The 27,021-nt window shown below is 25.6% G+C and overlaps 1 protein-coding gene across 1 annotated transcript; it reads right to left on the reverse strand.

Moving 5' to 3' along the window:
- Window positions 1-24,112: 24,112 nt before the first annotated feature.
- LOC113872557 (peroxidase A2-like) lies at window positions 24,113-26,001 on the reverse strand. The gene is made up of 4 exons (XM_027510193.1): window positions 25,786-26,001; window positions 25,446-25,640; window positions 24,731-24,896; window positions 24,113-24,531 (listed from the first exon to the last, which is right to left on the reverse strand). Exons 1-4 carry the CDS (start codon window positions 25,999-26,001, stop codon window positions 24,113-24,115), a joined length of 996 nt encoding a protein of 331 aa, XP_027365994.1.
- Window positions 26,002-27,021: the final 1,020 nt, after the last annotated feature.

Consider the following 27,021-nt stretch of genomic DNA (forward strand, 5'->3'; position numbering starts at 1 on the left):
CAAATATAAATAAGCTACTTGTAGTTGTACGTAGGAAGTGGATAAGTGAATATACCAGTTCAACATTAAATAAATGGCATTGTTGTCTGATTAAAGGTGTTTATTAGACCAAAAAAAATTCCTGATCAAGGTCACGTTCTTCTTTGTTGACTTTGAAATGAAACTACATAGTATATATAGATAGTTCAAAATAATGTTGCTGGTTATGCGTTTGCTGTCATATAAGACCAATTAATTTGTATATTAATATTTTTGCAATACCCGTCAATAGTCAGGTCTTCAAGTGGGTTAAGACGTGAATATATGTCATTTTCTACATGCATACTTTATAAGTGTGAATAGATTATATATTTCTTTTTCCAGATTAATTTATAATACCGTATAATGCAGCCCATAGCATGGTCAAGTTTAAGCTAGCAAAAAGATAAGAACAGAGAACTAGAAGCAACACAAGATTAAGTGGATTATTCTGTAAGTGGAAAGAAAAGAAACAGATAAATTAATAAATTAAGGACCCAAAGGATGTTTAGAGAGCCACATGGGCATTCATATAATAGCAACAGGGCTTAAGAAAATTGATGTGATGACCTAAATCTTTCACGTGTGAACACCACTTGTCATGTTTACTGAGTAAAGGTCTCGGGTATTTAATGCTCACGCTGATGCTCTAGATATTACCTCGTCTTCTCTTAAATTGGAAGGAACATTACACATACCTACCTCAATGGCATAATTAATACCAAAGAAACTGATTAATTTAAACAACCCAATTTTTTTATGCTAAAATCGTAAACATATATATTTTTCCTTATAAAAGCACATAATAAATACCTAATAAATAATTTTTTTTAAAATTAAAATATTTAATATTATTAATATATTAAGTTTTATAATTTCTAATAAAAAAATTTATACAATTTTTTATTGTGTATTTTTAGTCATGAACTAGAAAAATGTAGCATAATATTTTTTTTTTATACTAGGAAGTTTTAAGAAATTTTTTCAGCACAAAATGTTTCCTACAATGACAAAATGCAATATAACTCTTTGCGATCGTATATAAAAAGATGTTATTTTTAATTAAAATAAAAAAAAGTTATGAAAATAAAATATTAATTTTGATTAACATAATACCAATAATGCAATATTTTATTTAAGTTTTATTTTTTATTTAAACTGTTTCTGAACAAGAATTAGAAATGTCTTTATCCACGCAAAGAATCACATGAATATTTGAAAAATTTCCATGAAAGTTTCATATGTTTAATTTTTACCGAAAACATACAGGCATGGCGATTGTGTACTTAGTAAAAGAACCAAAGATAATTATCCAATTATAAAAGGTAAATTATCTCGAATGGAAATTAATAAAGGAACAATTGTCATGCAAAAAGGCTTAATTTAGATTTTATGTCGTTTTGATTGATAGGCAAACAGGTAATCGAAAATAAAAGTAAAATTATTACTTTTATATTCTGATTGTTAATTTAGGTTTTTTACACAATAATTTTATAAATTTGTTCGATGGAAGCTTGAATTTTTAATATTTTAATCAAATTTAATATGCACATTACTCACTTATGTGCAATCTGCTTTAGAAAACTAAGAGTCTATTTGTTTGTGTTGTAAACTCCATTTTCAGAAAATAAGATTTTCCTTTTAAAAAAAAGTACGTTACAGTGATTTGAAACTCATGAAACCACGTTTTATTTGTTATAAGCAAGATTAAACCATTTAATTTTTGAAGGTATAAAATTTAAATCAGTTAAGGATGCGAGATTTCCCTCAAATTAATAAGTTCATATCTAGATATACTTCTTGAAGACGTTTTAATCATAACTTATAAATAATTATTAATTAGAGAATATATATATAAAATGTATTGTATAAATGTATTGTATATGAATTTATTAATTTTGGAAATGTATAAAATTATTTTTCAAAATGTCATTTTAAGTATAACTCGTCGTTCCAGATGAATAAGAAATATCAAATATATAGTTAATTGTTAGACTTCTATAGAATTATGTCCAAAAATAGGTACAGTTTTTAGGAGAGTAATTAAAAATTAAAAGTAAAAGTTTAATTAAAAATGTAAAAAGATACTTAGTTTAATAATTGTTTATAGATTTTAATATTTTATTATTTATTAATTCTTTAAATATTACAATTAGGATACTAGTTCGTAAAATCCTTGTTAATTAATTACATGTCCTTAGAACTGCATGCTATTCTACAGCCAAAATGTACTATAACTATGGCCTAAGCATGCAATTTTGGAGTTGAGAACTTAGACGAAGAGGAATTCCTTTCTAAAACTTTATTTGGAAATTTGGAAGAAAATAAAAAAAAAAATGTGTATAAAACTTTTCAAAAACTTCAAAATATGAGATTATAGGAGTTTTTGGAGAGTATATAAACCCTTCTCTTCTTGTCTGAAAATCCTTATAAAAATAATCAATTCTATAAATTTTTTCTTTTCTTTCAAAAACTAACTAAAAGAGTGGAGAAGGAAGATGTTTAACAAAAAAAAAATTTAATTTAGAATAACTTAAAACCATGAGTTCACAAGAGTTTTAAGAGTTTATCATCTCATTTAAAAACTTCCAAACAAGAACTATCAAATAATTCTTTCTCTTTCCTCCATTTTTTCTTAAAAATCAACTCTTAAACAAATGTTTAGCTCTTCAAAATAACATTGAAGAGCTTCAAATTGACATAGATGTAATTTTTTTTTATCTTTAATTTCTTGTTTTAATTCCTTTAACACTATGATTAATTGATGTTAAATTCTCTTGTTAAGAGATAGGAATTACAATCTAAATGGTCAATACATGAGTGTTGAGCGGCCAGAACACTTGACACCGGTGGTTCATAAGTAGTGACAATTGACAAAGGTTGTTGGTGATCTCTTGAGTGTTCTAATCAGCTCAACGGAGGATATTCTTGTGAGAAATGCTCCAACTTTGAGGGAGGATTAAGGTTACTTAGGTATCATTTGTACAATGAATCATTCCTTTCCATTGATTTTCTTTTATGATGTTTTGTATTTTCAATAATTACAATAAAAATGTCTCATTTTAAAGTTAGATTTCAACAATCATAAGTTCCTTAATTAATATTTAATTTTCAAATCCCTTAAAATAATACTTACTTTTGTATATACTACTTATATAATAATTAATGTTGTTAGTAACTTTCAAATGTAAAAGTGTACCTCTGAGCGTCGAAGAATGTATGCGTTTGTTTCATTGTTTGGAGAAGCTCCACCTCGATTTCTTTTTTGTTTATACAATTTGATATCTAAATATTATATTCATGCTGATTATTTTAATCACAAAATTTAGAAATATAAATAACAAGAATAGAGAACATAATTCTTAAGATTTTGAAAGTAATAAAATTCAGATTTAAACAAAGAAAAGTAAACAGTGCATAGATGGGAAGTCACGTGAGAAAGAGGTGAGTGTGTAATGATGAGGTTAGGTGTAAGAAAGAGAGGAATGACGTGATAGAAGAGGGACAGGTCATAGTCATACAATTATGGGTCTGTTACACTCTCCATAGCCCGTAGCCCATAGCCCATAGCCCATAGCCCACAGCCCACTGCGTCTTAAATGCATGCTCCTTTGCTTATGTGAGTATCTCACCTCTCAAATATTATGATATTATTGAATGGAAATAGAGGGCCCAGTGATAGAGAGCTTCTGCAAGGTCTGAAGGAGACAATCTCCGCAGCAGCAATCATTTGTACGTCGGATCTTTTAAGGCTTTCCCTCTAATTCATCCTCCAATGTTGCCTTCTCTTCTCTGCATCTCATCGCCAATCATCTTCTTTTCACATACAAATCTAAACACTTTTTTTTAATTAATTAATTAATGCCAAATTATTTATATTATTTCGGGTCCCAATTCGACAATTATTGGAACCTGATTGATTTCAATTTGCTCAATCCTCTGTAACTTGTACGTTAGCTCTTTCCACTGTACTCTCCCATCTTTCTTCTCCTTCTTCTTTTCTTATCTCACTTCCATTCCAAGCTTAATTATGTGTTTATTTATCAAAAACTTACATCTAATTCACTCAAGAAAAAGTGATAATTCAAATGCGAAACTCTATCTTATTTATTTTACTTGATCAATTTTTCAAAATTGAAATAAAATTATTATTATTACTATTATATATATATATATAAGTAAATTATACAACTAAATTATATTAAAAAACAAAATTACAAAACATAATAAAAATCCAAAAATATCAAAATAATAATAATTTTGTTAGATCAATATAAAAAATCATTTCACTAATATAAATTGTTAGGGTGTATCATGGTTGTTTTATAATATTTTTTGCAAATTGTTTCTTATATTAATTATGTTTTGACAAAAATACCTTTATTAGAGACAAAATAATTAATTAAAATAATGGATTTCAATAAGTAGAAGAGAAATTTTTAAAAAGCATATGAATAACTGATAAATTTAATATTATTAATAAAGTTAACTACGTTTATCAGTTCTTGTTAGATATCTAAAAGAATTTTATATTTATCGCCAAAAAGTAGTAGTACTTTATAAGTTTCAAATCGATTTTTAGTCTCTAAAAAGTAGTCAGTCTTATTTGAGATTAGTTTTTATTTTTTCTTTAGAATTTATTTTATAAAAAATTAGTCATTGTCATTAACTTTTGTCTCCTAAGTATTAGATTGACTAATAGAGTTTCAATTTAATGTTATTGCATATTAAATATGAGGTAGTCTCGTATTCTAATCAACACAAATTATTTTAAAATACTTTTAAAACAATTAAATGAATTTTTAGTCTTTATAAAAATAGTTGTATTTAGAATTATTTACTAAACAATTATTAGGATGTAATCCCTAACAAATTAAGTGTTGTATGATTTTTCCTCTAAGAAAGTATATTTATCCGATATAGTAAAAATAAGTATTTAAAATATTTTGTATTGTCCTATAAAAATTACTTCAACAAATATTAAATCTATCAAATTCACCATCGTTAAAATTAACAAAATGATTAATTAAATCACAATTTACAAGAATAATTATGAATGGTCTAAAGCTGTTGTTTCACGTTTGAACTCACCATATTTCTTCTCTTAATTCTCTTATGAATTATGCTTTAGTTTATTTGATTGTTATTATACTATTACACATTAATTATGTAATAATAGTATTATTTTTCTCCTATTACTACTCCCAATGAATGTAAGATAGTTAATAGAAAAAAAATAAAAATTTAATAAGTTGGTTAATTAAATAATTAAATAGAAACCAATGATTTCACTTAATCCTCTAAAATCTTAGATTCAATTTATCTTATAAATTTTGTAATAGTCTCTCAACTAATTAACTAAATTTATCATGATTGATAAGCTCTTAATAATGAAATTAATAAGATAAACTTAATTGAAGAAAAGACATACATTCATTAAGAAAAAAAAATAGTTAAAAATTAGTTATATCATAGGATGAACCATAATTTTATAGCTATAAATGTAACTATTCATACTAATAGAAGGAGAAAACCAAATCAAATACTGAAAATAATTCATAATTCTATCTCGAAAGTAAAATTTCTATATTCCTATGCTTTTCATGAAGTAAGTAGTCATAATTTAGAAATTTCAAATCTTTCTCAAGCTTAGTAAGATGAGAAATCAGAGTAGAGGTTGCCTTCTAAGATTCCGAATGGGTAGTGATAAAGTAACTAGAGATAAGATAACTTGTAAAGATAATAAGATAGATAAAATATATTTTCTCTTTTAAATAGACTTTCGTCTAATTCAGTCAAACTTTAGTTTAAAATTTTAAATTCAAAGTTTAGTATGTTATGTTCAATAACGAGCATAAGAGTGCTAATTTGCTTCACATCTAGCATGATTATACTAAACTTAGCATAATTTTATTGTATTTTAAGCATTAAAGAAGAACATTTGTGTTAATAAGAACTATGGTCATGCTCGTTGTCAAACAATCATATCAAAAATTATTTTTAGTGAAGAAAGGACATGTCAACTATGAGCATGGTTGTGTTCATCTAAGTATAGAGATAACAATTAGTAAAGTACCTAATAGATACACACAAAATTTATCCATAACGGGTAGAGTATTACTTGTTACACGAGTATGGGTATAGATACGAAGAAATACTAGCAAAATTTAATGGAGATAGGTCTAAATATGGGTATCTAAGTACTTACCTCGTCTCATACCCATATATATATATATATATATATATATATATATATATATATATATATATATATATATATAAGGATCTTATGACAATAATGTAAATCTAAAACCTCTTACATTCGATCTAAATCTTTCATTTAATTTACATATAACGATCATATTTGGACTAAAAAACAGAGATGAGATTTTTCCAGTTCTTTTTTTTTGTTGAAATTTTTGTTTTATAGGAATTTAGGTAGAAGGAAGGCAAGGAAGAAATAAAGAAAGTAAATATGCTCAATTTTCGATCAAGTGAAAGATTTCTACTTGAGCAAAAATACAAAAAATAAAAATTAGTCACTTCCTAATTTTAACTCAAATGATAAATCTTTGATTGAACGGAATTACCTTTTTATATTGAGCGACAATATTTTTACTTGAGCAAAAATTCCTTAAGTCTCTTCTTAAAGAAAGAGAAAAAAGGAAACAAAGTGTGAAAAAAAAAACTAGAAGAGAAAGATAAGACATCTAGTGGAGAAGCATTAGGGCATCAATTTTTAACCACTTTTATCTTTCTCTTTTGTTACAATGGCTATCATGAGTAGCTAAATTTTCTTTGAGATTGTATGTAACCTTCAACTCAGATATATCTTAATGATTTATATATAGTTTTTTTATTTTTATAAATGTTGGTGATTTCATTAAAATTCTAATGCTTGATTCTATTTTAGTTGACAATATCTTAATTTAGGATCCAAAATTTAGCTGAAAAGTAATCTTTAAATTTAGATTAAGTGAAATTCACTAGTGTACTGTGTTACTAAAAACCAATCTCAATATATTGATTGCTCTTTGATACTTATTTTTAATATTGGAAGATTTATTGAATAACTGATGAATCGTTATTTAAAGAATATTCTTAAGAATTTGATTGCGAGAAAATGTTATAAAGAAAAATATATATACATTTGCTTCTATAGGAGCTATTTCTTTATATTAAATCGTTAAAAGAATGTATCTACTATCGCACCTATATTTTATTCTACTTTTTTGTAATTATATTAATAATAATGATATTTTACATTATTTTTTAAAATAAAAATAAGAATAGAGAGATAAACATTCTATCTTGAAAATATAAATTTATAAAAATTGACATCGCCTAAAAGAATTACCATGACGTAATTAAAATTCTTTTTCTCCTCAGAGAATTAACTGCAAAACAAAAGCTAAAAATATTGAAGGTTGGGTGGTGTGTCCATAGCATATCTTGTAATCTCCGGCAGTAATTTTCTCCTTTTCCAAGACAAAGTTATCAATTCTTCGGCAAGCTTTTGTGTATCTGTTTTTTCTTGTCGTCATGCTTTCACGTATCTGAGATGTATATTGGTTCCCACAACACCACAAACTTTTTCCAATGCTCGATTTAACTAATAACAAAACTTAAAATAATTATTAAAAGATATATGAAAAGTCACTCACAATGGAATCCAACAAGAAAGGGTTGGTTGGTGAACAGAGCATGGTAATTATTCGAAGCTTAATAGGTTGCGTTGTGTCCCTGCAGTTTGCAAATGGTGGGGTTGGAAGAAAGCATATAAATTAGTAGGAATAGGGAAGTACCTTTGTCCATGTCCTAGATCTACGTGCAGGGAAGAGGGAACCCAATGAGGATATGGTCAATCTCTTCTTTCTAATCTTTTTGTAATCATGACTACCAATGTTCCTGTCACCATGATCCATGCCATTATGCCATGCGCCAACCCTATCAAACTGTTCACCAATTCCCAATCATATATACCACACTCGTACAATACTACTCTCTCTCATCGTTTTTCTTTTTCTTTTCATTTCTTTTAATATTAACTGTACTTATTTATTTATCTTGTTTGTCCTTTTAATAATTATTTTTTAATTTATATCAGATCTTAAATATTGTATGTACTTGCTATAAATAATAACAATAAAATTCATGTTAATAGTTAAAATTTTCAAATTAAATGTAAAATTAATTAAATTTCATAACTTATGTCTTGTTTTCTTAAATAAATAAATCAATAATAAAAAATATATTCCATAACCAATATTATACCTTCTTATGTTCTTGCAAGTAAAATTTCATGACACTTTATAAAAATTATATAATTTAAAAATTATAGAATAGTTAATGTTTTCTTTATTTAATAAGTAAAAATAAAAATATAATATAATATAAAATTATCTATATACATTTTCAGTTTTTTTTGTTGAAAAGATATTTACCATGTCTTGATTACAAGAAATAAATATATATTTTTATACGTATAAATTGTTAATATTTTATATTTATTATTGTGAGATTTAGGAATTTATATTCATACAATATTTATTCATTATTTATTTAATATCTAAATCATTGATTTTGTTATTTAATATTTTATATAATAAAAATGGTAGAAGTGATATATATATATATATATATATATATATATATATTGATAAATTTTATATTAGTCGTCAAAAGATTAACATGACTCTTTTATATAATAAAATAATGATATATGATTATTTTTTATTAATATTAATGAATTAATAATTTATATCATAAGAATGAAAAAAAAAATTACATATATTTTTAAGATAAAATTAGCATGTTATAGTACAATAAACGATTTTACATTATTTTATAGATCAGTTTAAACCACACAATAATCTGTGAATCTAAAATAAAAATATTTTTTGTTATAATTTTTTTATTAAAAATTAATACTAATTTATTATTATATTTAATGTTCCAACCTTTTTTTTAATATTTCTATGACATACTTTTCACTTAAAAATTGTATAAATTTTAAGCATTTAAAAGGATTGAAATTTAACTCCGAACGATTAACAAAAAATAAAACTCATATTTCAACAATAAATATAGAATCTCATTACATCATCATAAAATTATATATATATATATATATATATATATAATTATCCTTCAACAATATTTACAAGTGTTGCTTAACATCGAGTTCAAAAAAATACAAAGTTAAAAACAAACATTTATATTCTATAACCAAATCTGTAGCTAAATAGTCTTGACTCACAACTAAAACCTAGACTAGCAAACTAGAACTATAGATCACAAAAATGTCATACTCGAGTCCCTCTTCATCCAGACTCTCCAACATGGGAAGTGGACACACCAGCACAGACAAATGCAATGCAATGGTGAGCTTTTGCGACAAATAATAAAATACAAAAATATAGCATAATTATTTATGCAGCTTAATATATATCTATAATTTTCAGCAAGGTTAATGCAATATGTTCAACCCACTCCCAACCTATCTAATGCAAATGTAACAACTCATTTCTAACTAGTTTTACAGTTCAGATAATCCAGAAGAAACATACAATTTTTTGATCTGAGAGTGACCCATCTTCATATCTTGATCCAGACATAGCACAATACAACTCACCATTTTTTCTATCATTACATGTCTAACCACTTAAACATGTAACTCGGCTTTAGAATGATAAAACTGGCATGATGCGGCACAACCATATATACACATATATTTTTAACATTTCCTCATTTTCTACAACTTGTGTAGAATTATAGCACTTATTAGCCGACTTCAGCATAATAACTGTGATATATATATATATATATATATATATATATATATATATATATATATATACATATGTGTGTGTGTGGGTGTGTGACGTTTTCAGCATATCATATTATAACATTTCAAACATTTCTTCCACACACAACCAACTTTATATCATCCACAAAACAATAGAAAATCCACTCAGCCAGAGATACTCTGGGTTATATCCTAAGATTTATTCATACATCAACTCATTCTCAGCTAAAACAAGATTATATACAAATATCACAACACTTGAGTGAATAACAAAGGCTATCTAAGGTAAGTTCCCATTACTTGGAATTAGGCTTTCTTAGATCTCACTCCTTATGAGTTCCAAAGAAAGAATCAATGCTCAAGAACTTCGAAACTCTTTATTATTACAAAATAAAAACCCTTGAGAAGAGAAATCAAATAATAAGGAGTGGAGTTTGAGAACCAAGTGCCGAAAATTCACCTAAATCCGTATAAAATAGACATTTCCACTTAGATCGAAAAGAAGTTTAGCTTCGAGAAAGTTTTCTTTAAGGGGAGAAAGTAAGAGAACAGAGAGGAAACGAGAGAGGAAGGTTGTTTGGTGATAAATGAATATTTTTTGCACTAAAGTCCCTTAAATACTCCTCTAAATCTGCGCGTTCTTACTTGAGCGAGCCTTATTCTCGCTAGGGTGAGATAACCAGATAGTGGTATCTACCCACGAGCATTGTTCTCGCCTAGGCGAGATAACCAAACAATGACATTTACCCAAATTTCTACTATTCTCGCTTGAGTGAGAGCAACATCTCGCCTAAGCAAAGACGGTTGGGGCAGTCTTATCCTGTTTCGCTTGAACGAGACTAATCTCACTTGAGCGAGATGTTTCAGAACACCCAATTCAACACGACTTAGTTTCACTTGACGAAAAATACCTCGCTTGAGTAATAAACCCTACACCTAAAACTCCTATTTCTCCTAGAATGAAGGGAAAACAATGATGGTTTTGCAATAAAAAGGCTCTGCTATACTCTTACATTAAAACACACATAAAACACTTAATATTCAATCAAAATCCTTACTATTAGTCATATCAAACACACATACCCACACATACACAGGTCTGACATTTTCAAAAAAAAATTGAATTTTTTTTATCACAAAGTAAAACTAATTTTATGTCTCATTAAAAATATAGTTTGTATGGTATGTTAACCTAATCGGATAGTCCACTTTAACCTTAATTAAATACTATTAAATAGGAAAAAGATCTAGACATCATTATTTGTCAATGAAAAAAAGAAGAATATAAAGCAAAGTATGAAAAACTTACTCAGTTGAATAAATTGTCAACTTTATTAGCAAAGATAAAAAGAAGAAGAAGAAAGATTCATTAAGATATTATGAGTTAAACGGTATTTTATTCTTAAATATATTTATAAGTTAGAAACTGTTAAATTTCTTAAAATTTTAATTTGTGAGAGCAAAGCTTCAAAATTACTTAAAAAATTTAAATATAGTGTTAGTTTTTTAAAAACAATTTTTTATCTGTTATACTATTTACATGGATTCATATATTGAACATATTTTTTAAGGACTTACATAAATAAATAAGTATAAATAATTTTGATATTTTTAATATAATAAATGTTTTAAATTAATTAAATAAAATCTAAAATTTAAAGATAATTATCCTATAATTATCAACTATATAAACACATTAAATATGAAATTTGACTTTCACATCAAAATCAATACATGCAAGTCCAACACCCATCACACTTATCTTAGAAAATTAGTCCTATACAATTATCTTGTTATTAACATCACTGTATTAAGTTATAAAGATTTCATCCCTATGCTATTATCTTATTATTAACATTAAGCACACTATCTTTTATAAGCATACTTTTTATTATTATTATTACTATTATTATTATTATTATATTTTTCAGGTATATTGTATTGTATTAGTCTCACCTTCTATCCATGTTGGGCTAGTCATATTTAGGCTGATTAAAGTTTTTTACTGTTTTTTTTATTTCATTAATCAATAGATTTAATATAAAAGATAAACATTAAAGAATAGGGAAAAAAAAGATAAACATTAAAAATATTGACCCTTATTTCAAAAATTAATATCAACTGTAACTTATAGTTTCACAGTAGGAAAAGATTATAACATTACGTGAATGCACAGCAATATGCCAACTGTGTAATTTAGTATAAAAATACTTTTAATAATATTTTATAGAAAACATATTTTATGAAAAGTTGATTTTATGAATGCAATCTTTTAAGTCACAGTTAGAATAAAGTAGATCAAATTTTAATTTTTTACATAATTTATGTACTAATTAATAATTCATCGCCATTATTGTATTTCATCGTATGGCATATGAATTCAAATATAAGTAAATAACATAGCTTAAATTGTCTTGCTATTGGGGCTAATTTATTTTAATATAGCTTGATTCTTACCAAAGTACCTAAAAATGGTTATGACAATACAATTTTTGAATTTTTATTGTTAGAAATTAATTGCAAAACAAAATTGTCATTAGTGAGTTTTAAAGATTTTTAAAAAAATTATTTACATAAAAATTACCTTTAATGAGTTATAGGAAAAAAATTATTCTTACTGAAAAAAAAAAGTGATTGACAATTGTTAAAATCTAAAAAGTTATATTGACCTGTCAAAAATTGCTATTGACATCTTTTAGCAATAAAAAAAATTGTCAATAACATTTTTTAGAAAGAAAAATTATTAATGACAAGTTATAACTTTTAATATATATAAATATTTTATTTTTATTTGTAGTAAATTGTAAGTTTTTCATCTATTTTTCACTTTCTTTGTTTTAAATGTCCAAAATGAATGTAAGTATTATAATATAATTTAATGGTGAAATTATTACAAACACAAATGAATGAGTGACATTTATATGTGAAAAGCTAACATTTATGGATATCTTATACAATATTTTATTTAGAGAATTAAAGTCTTAAGTTAGTAAAAATATTGAAGTTGAGACTAAAAAAATAGTTGATAGAATTATCTATAAGTGTCCAATTTCAAATTTTGGCAGTTTCATGCAACATACAACAATTCTAATAAGTAATGATGATGATCTTCAATATATGTTTACGCACATCATCCTTTAACTAAGCAAGTGGTTGAGAACGCTTTTTGAAAATAAAAACTCTCTTAATCTCTTTTTCAATGCGATACCTTTAGTTTATATTTTCTTTTTGAATGAATATGAATTTCGTTACAATTATTTTCTTTTTCTATTTCATTATGAGTAGCTAAATTCATAATTAGGGTTATAGTTGATCCTTTATACATTTTGTGAATTTTCTATTTAAATGACTATTGTTGTTTCTTTTAATGATTGATTTTTGTTCTTTGTGTGTATTTTTGTTTGTTGAAAATTGATCACTCTTAACATCTCACAATTGATTGTATTGTAAGCAACTATATTGTATGTAGTTAATGAATATATATATATATATATATATGATAAAATGAGACAAATAAATTAAGTGAATTAAGTTTTTTTCTTTCTTTCAATCTTTATGTTTTTTCTCTCTTTCTTCTTTACATGACCATTGAGGATAATAGTTTAGAGAAAAAGTATTGACATTATATAACCATTAAGTATTAGTAATTTTAGCATGAATGTTTGACAATCATAAAAAAATTGAGATTGAGCTAGAATAAAGTAAACTTAAAAGGGTATAAAAATGAAATCGCGTGTCTTATATTTATTTTGAAGAGTTTTCTGATAAAAAGTTACCTTGTGTTCTTTTCTCTTTTAATTACTCTATTTAGTTCAAATCTTTCATTAATTTTTTATTTTATTTTATTACACATAGTTTTGGCTCAAACATTTCAATTATGCTATTCTCATTAGTTAAAAACAATATCCGTGAAATAATATTTTAGAAACTTAATTTACAATACATTTACCAAAAAATATTAAAATTAAATTTTTTTACAAATAAGATATTTATGACTTAAATTGAGAGAAAAAATTTAATTACATAATAATAATAATAATAAATTATTCAAATGTTAAACCTTAAAAACTATTGCTTTATAAATTTTGTTTGATGTAATTGCTTAATTTATTATATTTACTAATTTATTCAAATACGGTAAATTTTACTTTTTTGTAAAAATCATTATTTTTATCTAATTTTTCATTTCAATAGTAACAATGTTAAAAATTTAATAATTTAATCTTAAGTACTCGTGAAAATGGTATTATATTCTTCTTTTATTATTTGAAATAATTGATACATTTACATAATTTGATCAATAATGCATACACATAAATATGCATATGTGTAACTAGAGGATGACAAGGGTTAAGAAAGATAAAAATTCTAATTATTTAAAAAATTAAATATTAAATTACTTTGAGTTGAATATATTTTTAATTTCTTAAAATATATTATTTTATTTTAATTTATCTAATTGTTTTTTTGGTTTATTTTTATGTTTTAAAATGAATATAAGTTTTTATAGAAACTATTTTACAAATTTGTCCATATAAAAACTGAATTAAAATAACTATAAAATACAGAGAAAAAAGTAGTTAAATTATAATTTTTTAAGCTTAAAAAACTCTATTAGCATAAATATTAGAGGCACTCTTAAAAATTATATATAATTACTGTCAATAACATTCCTTACTTCAACTTAAGGATATACATGCGTGCCTTCGTAGATAAGTAAGTAAAAGTATTTTTTATGTAAATAAATTGAATAATATATCTATATATATTAAAAATATTTCATTAAATTATTAAATTAAGACAAATTAATAAAAATAATTTATATATTAATTTAAAAAAAATAAATTTAACACTTTAAGTTATCCTCGACTAAACTTAAATTTTATAATTATATTAATTATTGAGAAGTAAAAAATATTTATTGATAAATTTTTTAATTAATTTCAACATTTGAAATTGAGTTTAAATATTTAAAAGTAATAATTTTGTATTAGAAAAATAGTTATCATATTTTTCTTTAATATGATAAGTATTTATTATTCTAATATGATCTTAAAGGCTTAATTCAATTTTAAAAATTAAAATTAATAAAATCGTTTAATAAAAGAGAAATATATGAACAAATAAAAAAAATACTCATATAATTTTATAAAAAAATATATTAAATGTAAAATAATTGTAAAGTTTTTATAAAATGAATTTGAAAGAATAAATAATATTATTTTTAATTCTATTTAGAAATATTTTAATCTTAAATATACAAAATAAATACTCTTTTAGACATATTTATAGTAAATATAAATTAATAATATATGACTATATTGATAAATTTTAGAAATATATTAAGAGAAAATAGGAGGAGAGCTCGGCATGCAATCCTTTGTATGAAAGTTCGTTCCTTTGGTGACACATCATTATGAAACGTTTGACACGCTCTTTTCCTTTCATTAATTATGATGATTATAATCATTACCATCGTAATCTTCAACTTCTCCAACCTGGGATGCTGCGTTATGTTGGTAAAGCACCAGACAACTCACCCTAAAATATTTGCACTTTGGTGTCACTGTTTGATGCCATTGTCCAATGTCCATCATTCATCACCCGCTAATTAGGATATCTTTTTCCTTTATTTTAAATCAATTTTATTATCTTTCATTTTTAATATTAATTTCAAATATTTTCATTAAAATATATTATTTTTAATCACTTCAAATCAATCCTAATAGTAACATTAACATTTCCTTTTCAAATTTAGCTTTTTAAAAACTTTATTCTGTGATTATAGGAAATTATTGCAGTATCAAAACATCGCAAGGAGGTGGTGGCCCAATGCTAGTTCAATGAAAAACAAATTATAAGGGACTACCGAGATTGATATTTGCAGATATTAAGTTATTATTAAAGTATAACTACTATTTACATTTATCTTTATATTTAATTTTTAGTATTTTTAAAAATATTCTATTAAAAATAAATCTATTTATTTTTATACTTTAATATATATAATAATTTATAAATTAATTATTAATTTTAATATTTAAGATCAATAATAAAGATTAATACTAACCATATATCAGTTGAAAGATGTAGTGGGACTTCTTTAACCATTATAGATTAATCATAGCCAGATTAAGTACATATATTTAACATTTTCTTAAAAAAAATGTTAACTTCAAGTTTAAGAAATTAAAAGTAGCATTTTTTATTTTATATTACTTGGCTTATTTTCATAACTTTCATGCAATAAATGTTTTTTAATAATAATTTATTACTTTTATATATTTAAACTCAACTTTTAAAAATTATGTTAATAAAATATTAAAAATAATATATGAAGTTATTACATAAATTTTAAGTAATTTTAATTTAATGTACTTCATAATATGCTTAAACTATTACATATTTCACTAAAATAATAGCACCGTATTAACGTTTGTGTACTGGTAGTATGTATTAATATCGTATACTAAATAAGTATTTGTTAATATAATATATTGTTTTAATAAAAGTTTAAAATATCTTATATTATTTTTAAATTTTTCATTTAATTTATATCTTATAATTCATTAAATATAAATTAAATAAAAAATTTAAATCGAGAGTTTTGAATCTTACCCGTATATATATAACCCTACCGGCTTTATACAGTCTCTGAAAGAAAAAGACTAGTTGGTGGGTTAGTAATGGTGGCATTCATAAGAACAAGGAGTAGCACCAGCTGGTCGACAATATAACATTCCACTCATATTTTTCATGCTTATGTTGTTCTGTCACATTCGAAAGTCCTTGGGGGACAAGATGGTCAGTGAGAAAATTACTTTTCTTCTTGAAACATTTCAAAATTTACCAACTCGCTAAATGAAATTCAATTTGTTGTTATCAATTTGACCAATTTTTGGGCATGCATGCTTGAGTTTTCAGAAGGATGAGTATATAATGATTATAATTATGAAGGTTATGACAATAATGTAAGTTTGTCCAAAAGAACAATGATGACAGGGGAAATTGGAATATATTGGTTTTCATTATAGAAACATTTGGGCATAAAAAAAGATGTAGTTTGGAACGATGATGATGGTTTCAAAGTGTTTTTGACTGCAAACAATAGAAACATGAGCTAAGATGCCTTCATACATACTCGATCACCCGTGTGTCCAATCATGCCCTATCAATCTACTTTCTACTTCTTTCTGACATGGCATGGACTTCATATTTGGATGGATCAAAACATACAAAATAGACATAACAATGACTGTTACCAACACAAAACTCATCCTTAAATTCAAATAACTTGTTTTCTACATAAAATTTAAATTGTTTATAAAAAGACAATTGTGTAGAAATAATATAAACCCGTGCTTGGTGGGTGTGATGACTAACAAGCCACCATATGTCTAATTTTCTAACTTAACTTTTATTTAATGTTGCTGGCCTATGAAAAATGTACCTGGACATGCTAAAGTAACTTCCGTTCCATTACTTTCAAAAGAATAAGAATGGTTATGTTATTCCATTGGCGACCTGAAAGACATTCACCCAAGAACAATTATTTATTGGTTCTAGAATTTACTCACGCATTAACGCATATGTTAGCTTAACGTAAAAATGATAGAAAAAGAAGTTGAGAGAATTTAAAGCACAATAAAAAGAAAGTTTTCTACGGTTTAGATGAAAAAACAGAAGAATAATAATGAAAAATTAGTATGGGGCTCCATAAATTTTCATGCTTTAAGAGGGGAGTAAATGGAGAGGATAAGGAAATCTTTGGGTTTTAAAATTTTTCAATAGTTGATTAACTTATATAATTATAAATTAACATTTTATTATCATTGTCGTTGATGTAACTTCCGGATTATTGACTTGGAACTAAAGAAAAATCCTTTGAATTTTCAGCAAGAGATGATTGATCAAGGCCTATTAGGATTATCGTTTTAGCAATGATTTCTCTGAAGGATGAGCTGGCCCAAAAGATTAGGCTTATTCTGTACGTAATCAAATTAGAACATACCTTAAAGATTTTGTTAATGGAAATTAGTTAATTAAATTATCATACTCATTAATCCTCACGTACGGGTTTCTTTCAGATCGACATTTTGAAACTTAACATGAATTTTCAATAAATATTTTCAAATAAAACTCACTGCAAGGTTGAGTTGGATATGTTTTTTTCAACTCAAAGCAACCAATATGATCATGAATGGGTTCGTTTCAATTAAATTATCAAATTGATCGACTTCCCTTATGATTTATACTAAAACTTCTAAAAATTAAAAATCAAAATAAAATCGTTATATTTTAAAATATTTGAGACAAAAAGATATATATGGTTGTTTAATTGGTTCCAATCAAAATTTAATAAGTGAACTAAATGAGTTTTTGTGTGTGTGTGTGTGTGTGTGTGTGTGGAAGTAATACTGAAATTACAAAAAAGCCATTGTTCATCTTGTAAATGGGCCTTGGGAGGCGTCTGCCTGGTGTTGAAGCCCAAATAAAAAGACACCCAGCCGAAAATTGTATTGTTATTCATAACCAAAAAACAAAAATTTGTGGTTATTGGAGACCTAAAAGAGATAGAAAATGGTGTCATGAGAGTTCAGACAAGTTGAAAAGCATAAAAATAAAAACAAAAATTAATGAATAAAAATTAAATAAAAACGGTAACACAGTGGGATTCTCTCACAACAGAGGAGAAAACCTACCCAATATTCTCATTCTTTCCTTTATTTTTGTCAATCTTTTTTTTTTCGTTAGGCTCTATATTTATATGGAAGAAAAGAAAAAGTGAAAAAGAAAAGCTCTTTTTCATTTTCTTGATCTCTCTCTGACTTATTTATAAGGGTCAGTTCTGATCTTTAGAATTTTTTTTAAAATTTTATTGTATTTAGTACTTTAGATTTAACAAATTCTATTTAAATTTGAGCATGAGTAATTAGGGCTTGTTTGTTTTTTTATTTTTAAAATTTATTAAAAAATAAACTTATTTGTTAAGAAGAGTTCTTAAAAACTACTTTTAAAAATATTTTTTCATTTTCAACTTTTAAAACTAAAAAACAAGAATAGCTTTAAGGTGTTTTTAAGTTTTTTTTTTCATCTTAAAAATAGTTTTGAAACAAACAGACACTTGTTACCTTAGCTGAACCACTATAGCTGCAAATTTTGTAGAGAAAGAACTCCATAGCTTAGTTTGTTAGGAAACTAGGATTAAATAATAGAAGTATAAGTAGGAACATGCAAATTCAGATAATAAAAAAAGGAGGAACATGCAACTTTTGCTAATGTGTGGTTAAATAATAGATGTATAAAGAGGGTTGATGGCATCTCAATAACTTATATCTCAGTTTTTGTATATTATTGTTGTTATAATAGAAAGATAAATGATAGATATATGTTTTCTCAAGAGCGGTTAATTGTTCGCTTTAAATCATCAACATTAAGAGTGGGTCCTATCAAACAAGGTTATCAGAGGCACAGGGAGAAGATAAGATGGACGTTCAAATCACTATTTCAGATTGCAAAGAGAAGGAGTATCTACTAGCCAACTATATCTATAATTAATAGTCAATTATATCATCTTATGTTGAAGCACAACCTACATTATTTGAAAATGATATCTTAGAACAAGGAACTTTAATTGCAATTGACCTTACCGCACAAGATAACTATGTCCTACAAAGACACGAGATCAACTTAATAACACAGTAAAATATATGGTCCATTGCAATTTAGATTCGAATATCAACACAAAAGGCTAAATAAAGCCTAGTAACAAAATTTTACAGTGCCACAAATTAAGATGGGTAGTTTGGTCCTTGAACAAATGAGTAGTTGTAGCTGGATTATGTTTTAATGTAGAGTCTTTTGCTCTTAAGAATATGAAATCAAAAGTTCTCCATATGAATTATTAGGTTCTCTTTCTAAAACCCTTCTTATCACACAAAATACCCTTTTTTTATAACTGCTAAAGTAGGATACAGTATTGTTACTTGTACAACAAAATTTAGTTTCTGGATGAGAAGAACTAGAACGATTTAATTCTTAAACGACGATGATCTTATAGCATGTAAAGGACATAACTCTAAGCCTCCTAAAGTCATTTTAGATCTCCCAAAAAATGAAGTAAAAGGTGAACTTTTAACAAATATAAAAAGCCACAGAAAGTATGGAATGCATACTTACAAAGGTGTTGGAATGTATCATCTGGCATGTTCAAGGATAGGATAGCACTTAGAACAAACTTGTATAAGTTGAAACGTCTTCGCCTTGGATCACAGTAATCTCCACTATCCATATCAAACACTCTTGAACCATTGTTTCTCTTCTTGGAAGAGGATGTTGACAGGGACACCATGGAATTATTTTTACAGCGGAGTTCGTTTGATTCTCTGAATTGATGATAACACCAACGATTGAAAAGAAACCGTGTCTTCAATTGGATGTTGTTGTTTAAATGTTCTTGGTTTTTGCCCAATGATTTGCTATTATGCTTTTATGCACCTTTTAGCATAAGTCAAAGTTATGAGCTTTTGGTCTCAGATCAAAAGCGATTCAACTTGTGATTATCCCTTACCAAAGGAGCATTATTACCTATGCTATTTTGTCTTATACTCACTACATCATCTTGGGGTGCTACCACAAAATCATACTCAACAAGGAATCTGTTCTCTGTGCATTGTCGTTCCACTATTTAGCTGAACTAAATCCTGAGACCTCTTCTTCCAAAGTGGAATATGGAAGAAGTGAAAATATAAGAATCGAGGGCTGGATTATTATAAAGTGCTCTTCAAGAGTTTAAAACAAAGATTTTCATAGAAACTAGTCCCTCTTTTGCGATTTAAACAGTCTATTACTAATAAGTATTGAGGGTAAGAGAGATAAACACTAAATTTTCCCTGTTGTGTCTATCACTAATCATAATACCATTTTGCACATTTTACATGCCATTTTTACAAAAATATTTTTTTTTCTGCCAATGGAGGTTAAAATGAAATAAAATACAAAGCTGAAATGAATTTATCAATCGCGTATAAAACCTATTATAAATTCCCTCCATGGTGAAAAGTGTATCATTATAAAGTTCTATACAAGAATTAAATAAAATTTCAATTCTAAGGAAATTATACCTCGAATAATATTAGAAAATATAGTCTATTTATATTATTGTATGTAGCAGAATTTTTTATATATGCTATGAATATAATATTTATATCATAATTATTTATTTTAATAAATCAATGCATTTTAAAATTTTTTAAAAATAATAAAATAATATCTTTAAAATATTAAATATAATTTTATATAATATTAATTAAATGACTTGATTATGAGATTTTACTTAATATCATTTTTAAAATGTTAAAAAGCTGATAATTAAATCTCATAAATTCTAGATATGAAATATATCGAGTACTCATAAAAATGGATATAAGTAACAATAATGTATTTGAATGATTTTTTTAACAAGATGTTATATAAATCATTGCATGAGTATTATAAATAATTTTTAATATAATAATTATATATGTGGCTCTTTGTTTGGAAGTTATTATAAATTTTATATGAAGAATTTTATATTTTAAACTTATCAAATACAACTTGTAACAATGTAATTATAAAATTTGAAGTTTGAATCAATTATGTGGATAATATGAGTAATTTTGTGATTTGATTCTTCTATATAATAAGAGTAATATTTATACATCTTTTAATAGAATTAAATTATGAAATGAATGACTATACTCAATAAAGTAATATGAAATATTTATTTTTAAAAAGTTTGCATGAGTATCTAAAAAATAAAAATAGACTTTGAAAGATATAATATTTTCTATGCCTTGTGTTCAATTAAATATATAAACAAATGGACTAATCATATAAGATACTCTCTTTGATCTTATTTATAAAAAAAACACTATTAATCTTTTGTCAAAGATATAAAAAACAATTAAAGACTAATTTTTAGAAGTAATAATTGCCAAATTCTTTCTATTCCCTTATTTCTTTATTTATTATATGATTTGAATTAACAAAATACTTAACTATTACCTATATAAGTGGATAGATTAATTCATTTAATGTATTAGTTATTAATTTGACTATTTATTATTATAAGTACTTTTTATTATAAATTTATGACATGATACACTATTAGATACTTAAGCATTTATGTATTAAGAGTGGATTTACAATTTTGCCTCTATACAAAAATTAACAAAAAAAAAAAGGTTTAAATTTTATTTGGCCAAAAACTCTAAAATAATAATATTATGTTGGATGTATGCTAACGTAGACAATAAGTGTCAAATTACTTTAAATGTGTTATTGTTCTTTTGGTTTTTATTTAGTGATTTCACAGTAAAAAATATATATAACTCTCTTTTTCTTCAAAGATAAGGAATATCTTGATTGTATTTTTAACAGATATCTTAACATACTCATTTTAAAAATTTGATATTTTGTCGATAAAACTTGTAAAACTGAAACTTTTGTCAAACATTAAAAGTAGATAAATTCTTTTTAGTGAAAAAAAAATAGATAAATTTTTAATAACATATTAAAAAATCAAACTTAAATTACTTATATTTTATTCAATATAATACGTTTTAACATAAAACATTACCTCTTCTTATATATATATATATATATATATATATATATATATATTAAAAGGACACGTATTTTTTACTTAAAAATATATTAAATGATTTGATATCTAGGGTTTTGTTGACTACACATAATAAAATCTTAATGTTTGAATTTTTTTATACTTGCATTTTAATATAAATTTGCGAATAGTAAATCTTTTTCTTATATAAAATTATAGTTTGAACTTTTCATTGAACATGTAGGTCTTCTGTTTTAAAAATCTAAGAAACTTTAAAATAAAAGAGTATCACTTAATTATTTTAATAGCTTAAAATGCGTCCCACACACTTTGACGAGTAAAGGAAAATTCTCAACTCAACTCAGTCGTAACTTGGGGCGGCAATCAATCCACTGGGTTCACTGTATAAGGAACGCAAACATATAATATTTTTATATAATTCAAATCAAAGGAGGACTTTATTATTATTATTATTTTTATTAAGATTATATATTATATTTTTTTAAAACCTTTTTTTTTAAATATTTAATACAACTATATCTGCTGAGACTTAAATTCAAGTTCAAATATTAATCTAGACTAAATGTTAAGTTAGATCAATTTTACTTAATCCACATATTTGATAGTCTTATGTTATTGTTTGTTTATTTAGAAAAAAAAATATAAATTTAAAATGGTATAAATATCAAAATTAAATATTAAATTTACTTATTTATATTTAATTAATAGTTTTTTTGAATTATAAAATGGTATAAATATTTAAATAAATATAAAGTATTAATAAATAAAAACACAACTTAATATATTAAATAAAAAATAGAAGAAGCACACAAAGTCAGTATTTATAAAAAGTTGCTACAAGGTCTAAATTAGTTTGTTTATTTGGCATGGTTCAATTGGATAGATGCTTAATCTCTAGTGTCCCAGATAAACTCTATTATTGCTTTTGCTAATATTTTAATAGATTATAGTAACTTAGGGATATCATTTGTAATGAAGCAAATCCCTTTTCTTTCGGTCGTCGATCTAAGACTTCAATACAACTTTATTGTGTTTTCCTTAATTGCTGTGAGTCGCTTGACCCAAACGGAAGAAGCAAATGCAGCATTACTTTCTCGAGAGTTTGATATTTTCATACAAATTTATATTTATTTATAGCCATTTTGATAACAATTACATGAATTTGTTTTATTAAATAATGTTTTGACACCTAATTAATGGTAATATGAGCTACTAGCTGCTGGGAGAAAAGAAAAATACCAGAAGAATACACGTGGAAAATTCTTATTAAGGAACACTTGAAACATAACAGTATTTCCAAAGAAACAAGAGAACAATACAAGACCAAGAAGGCATATTAATTTTCTTAACCAATTTGTAGTCCCATTAATTTGCAAACCCAAAAATAAAAACTATATTTAATGCCCTGACAACATACTCAGTTGCAAATTTCTTAACCATTTCACTCTCACATACACAAATGCAAAATCAAAATTCTAGAATTCCTTGTGGACTGTGTGGTAAGGTAACTTTTTGATACAATTTCTTACAAGTATCATTGGTGCTTGTTTTAAATCAAAATTAAAATTTTATCTCAATAATTATTGAGATAAAAATTTATTTTCAGTTAAAAATAACACCAAAAATACTCATAAATTTATACTTTCTCTCTCTCTCTCTTTTCAACTTCCATTGACTTTCTTACAATCGGTTCTGATTTGACCCTGGGTTCCAGTTAAAGGGCTAATGTTACCCATGTTGATCATTGACTGAGCAAAGGCTTGGAAGAAGGCCGTTTGGTTGTTGGCAAAGTTGTTAACAATGGAGATTGTGGAAGAGCCATTGGTGGATAAGAGTTCTTGGTCAGTTTGGAGAAGACCCATGTTGATTAGAAGATTGCTGAAGTAGTTGTTGTCAAATGCATCAGGGGTTGATGGGTCAAGGTTGTTCAATGTAGACCCATTCCCATTTTGTGGACAATTTTGCTGCAGAGTGGCCAAATAGGTTGAGTTCAGGGTTGGGTCTGGGCTTCCACTGCCACTGAAATTGAACAGCCTCTGGGAGAAAAATTGGCATTGGGCACGACCAAATGTATGCGCACCTAATTAAAAATTAAAGATTACATGGCTTGTTCTAATCTTAATTTTCTTAAATTACGTTAAAAATGTAACGTATCAAAATATTTTATATAATAGAAAAATTAGTGTATATTAATACTCATAGTTACTAAAATATATTCACTTAATTGTGAAGAAAAAACAATGTTAATGAATTCTAACTTCAAATTTTTTTAAAGTTACCAGATAATGCAACGAGATCAGTTGTGTCTAAGCCAACTGCAGAGAATTTGGAAGTGATATTGGCGAGGGTCTCAAATGGAGAGGGAATGGAAGTGTTGGCACCCGCTTGGTTTGCTGTTAGACTGTCCCTTCTTCCCAGTAGTACGTTCCATGAAGGCCCTCCTGACTGCAAAGTTCATTTACACTTTACTATTTCTCATCTCACTCTAAATAATTATTTAGTATACAGATGGTAATTGATATATATATATATATATATATATATATATATATATATATTTTTCATATCCACTTCGCTGTATATACAATAAAGATTACATATTTTACTCAAACTCTTAAAATATTGATTTTGGATGCAATTGACTAAACAATCCAATTGTATTGGAATTGTTATTCAAGTTTAGTCTTGGCGCCAAACTTTTGTATCAAGAATTTGAATGAAGTATTATTTTATTATAAAGTATATCATTTGTATTTTCTAATCAGTATCCTTAACTTACTGTTTAGCATTCGTCAAGAATTCATAAGTTTTAATTTAAGGTTCATAGAAACAAGTTCAAAAAACTCATTTAGTTAGGCTCTTGAGAAGAAAAACATTAAAATAATCTCAAAAGAACTAACAAGTTACTTTCACAAGTTTTGTATAAACATTTTCAAACACTCTTTTTGTGTATATTATATATTAAGGAAAAGGGAAATATTGTAAATGAATTACCAAGGACACAGAAGATTCTGCTGCAAGGGCAAGAATATCAGCACAAGATACCACTCCAGGACATGAACTTTCGATGGAGCTCTTGATGTTATCAACCACATCAAAGCCCCGAACGGATCTGAAGTTGGGAGCAGCATTTTTCTCGCTCTGTGTGATGTTACCACTCTGGTCTAACAAAATGGACCCATCACACCCCTAAAATATAAAAAATAAATCACTTATTAGTTGTATAAGCCTAGTTATTTTGCAATGCACAAAACACTAATCAATATAATAAAACTTATTCTTGAGACAAAGATAAAAAAACGAAAATGGGAGGTTTTTGATTTTGGGATTTTACATCGACAAAGCAATCATGAAAGTGGAGGCGAGTGAGGCTTGCAGCAATTCGGGAATCAGATTGTAGAGCTTGCTGAACAGCATTCCTCACGATGGATGACACATTGGGGCATGTGCTAGAATAGAAAGTTGCATTTAATTGACCATTTGAAGGTAAAAGAAAGGTTAGCACCAAGAAGATGGTTGCTAGTAGGGAATAATTAGTAGTAGAAAGCATGGTTGATTAGTTTGTTGTATCTTCTTTTGGCTTGGTTTTGTGATTGACATCTAGGTGATATGTGTATATATAGAAATGAAAGCGCGTCATGCATTTATTACATTATAATTTTCTTTAGATAAAGTTTTCCTTGGTTATTAATACTTAGAAGTGTCAACTAGACATAGTTTAACATATATCAAGATTGTAATATGAAGTGGGTACACTAGGGGACACGGAGAGGAAAATTTAAACCATAATGATTGACACTTAACAAACTTGTAGAACTAGGTCATATACTCATAATTAATAAGTTGGCTAGATAAATCATAATATTAGGCGCCTAAGAATATTTACATTTTGCATAGTTTGCATGCTATGACAAATGTAAAAGAAAAAATAAAGTATTTTTTTCAATCAATTAGTGCATGCTATGACAATAATTAATTATAGCTTATTATAATATTAATTATATGAAATAATTTTTTATGTTGGGTGAAAATTAATTTAAGATAGTTTATTTCATTTGATTTGTCTAAAATAATCAATTTTTAATAGTAAAATCACAAAAGACGAAGATACCAGGTAATTTATAATAACTAAATTTACATTTAGTGTATTTACTTTCTGAAAATCAAATAAGATATAAATATTAGCAGAAAACAATATATATTAATTTTTGCATGATTTTCTAAAGAAAAACAATCATAAAGAATTAAAACTTATTTCCTTTGTTAAGATTATAATACGAATTATCAAATACATCTAAATAGTAGCGCTAACTATTTATTTCTGTCAATCAAATTATCATTTAAAAAAATAATTTCATAGATTACACCACACATGATGGAAAAGTTTATTAATGTAAATGAGAGAGAAAAAGAGAACAGTACATTTCATAATCACCCTATCTTTGTTATGTGAATGAAAACTTGATTCGTTATTTGGATCCAGTAGAATTTATGTTACACAACTAAAATAAATCATTTTATCAAAGGTTATGTAACATATGAAATCAATTATTGTACTTAAAATGACAAA

This window comes from Abrus precatorius, unplaced genomic scaffold (genome assembly GCF_003935025.1).
Source record: "Abrus precatorius isolate BTA unplaced genomic scaffold, Abrus_2018 Scaffold7, whole genome shotgun sequence".
NCBI lineage: Eukaryota > Viridiplantae > Streptophyta > Magnoliopsida > Fabales > Fabaceae > Abrus > Abrus precatorius.

Coding starts and splice junctions, on each gene's coding strand:
- LOC113872557 (XM_027510193.1), bottom strand. CDS start 26,001: ATGCTTTCTACTACTAATTATTCCCTACTAGCAACCATCTTCTTGGTG. Junction 25,641..25,785: donor TTCATGATTGCTTTGTCGAT/GTAAAATCCCAA, acceptor TTTATATTTTAG/GGGTGTGATGGGTCCATTTT. Junction 24,897..25,445: donor CAGAATCTTCTGTGTCCTTG/GTAATTCATTTA, acceptor TGAACTTTGCAG/TCAGGAGGGCCTTCATGGAA.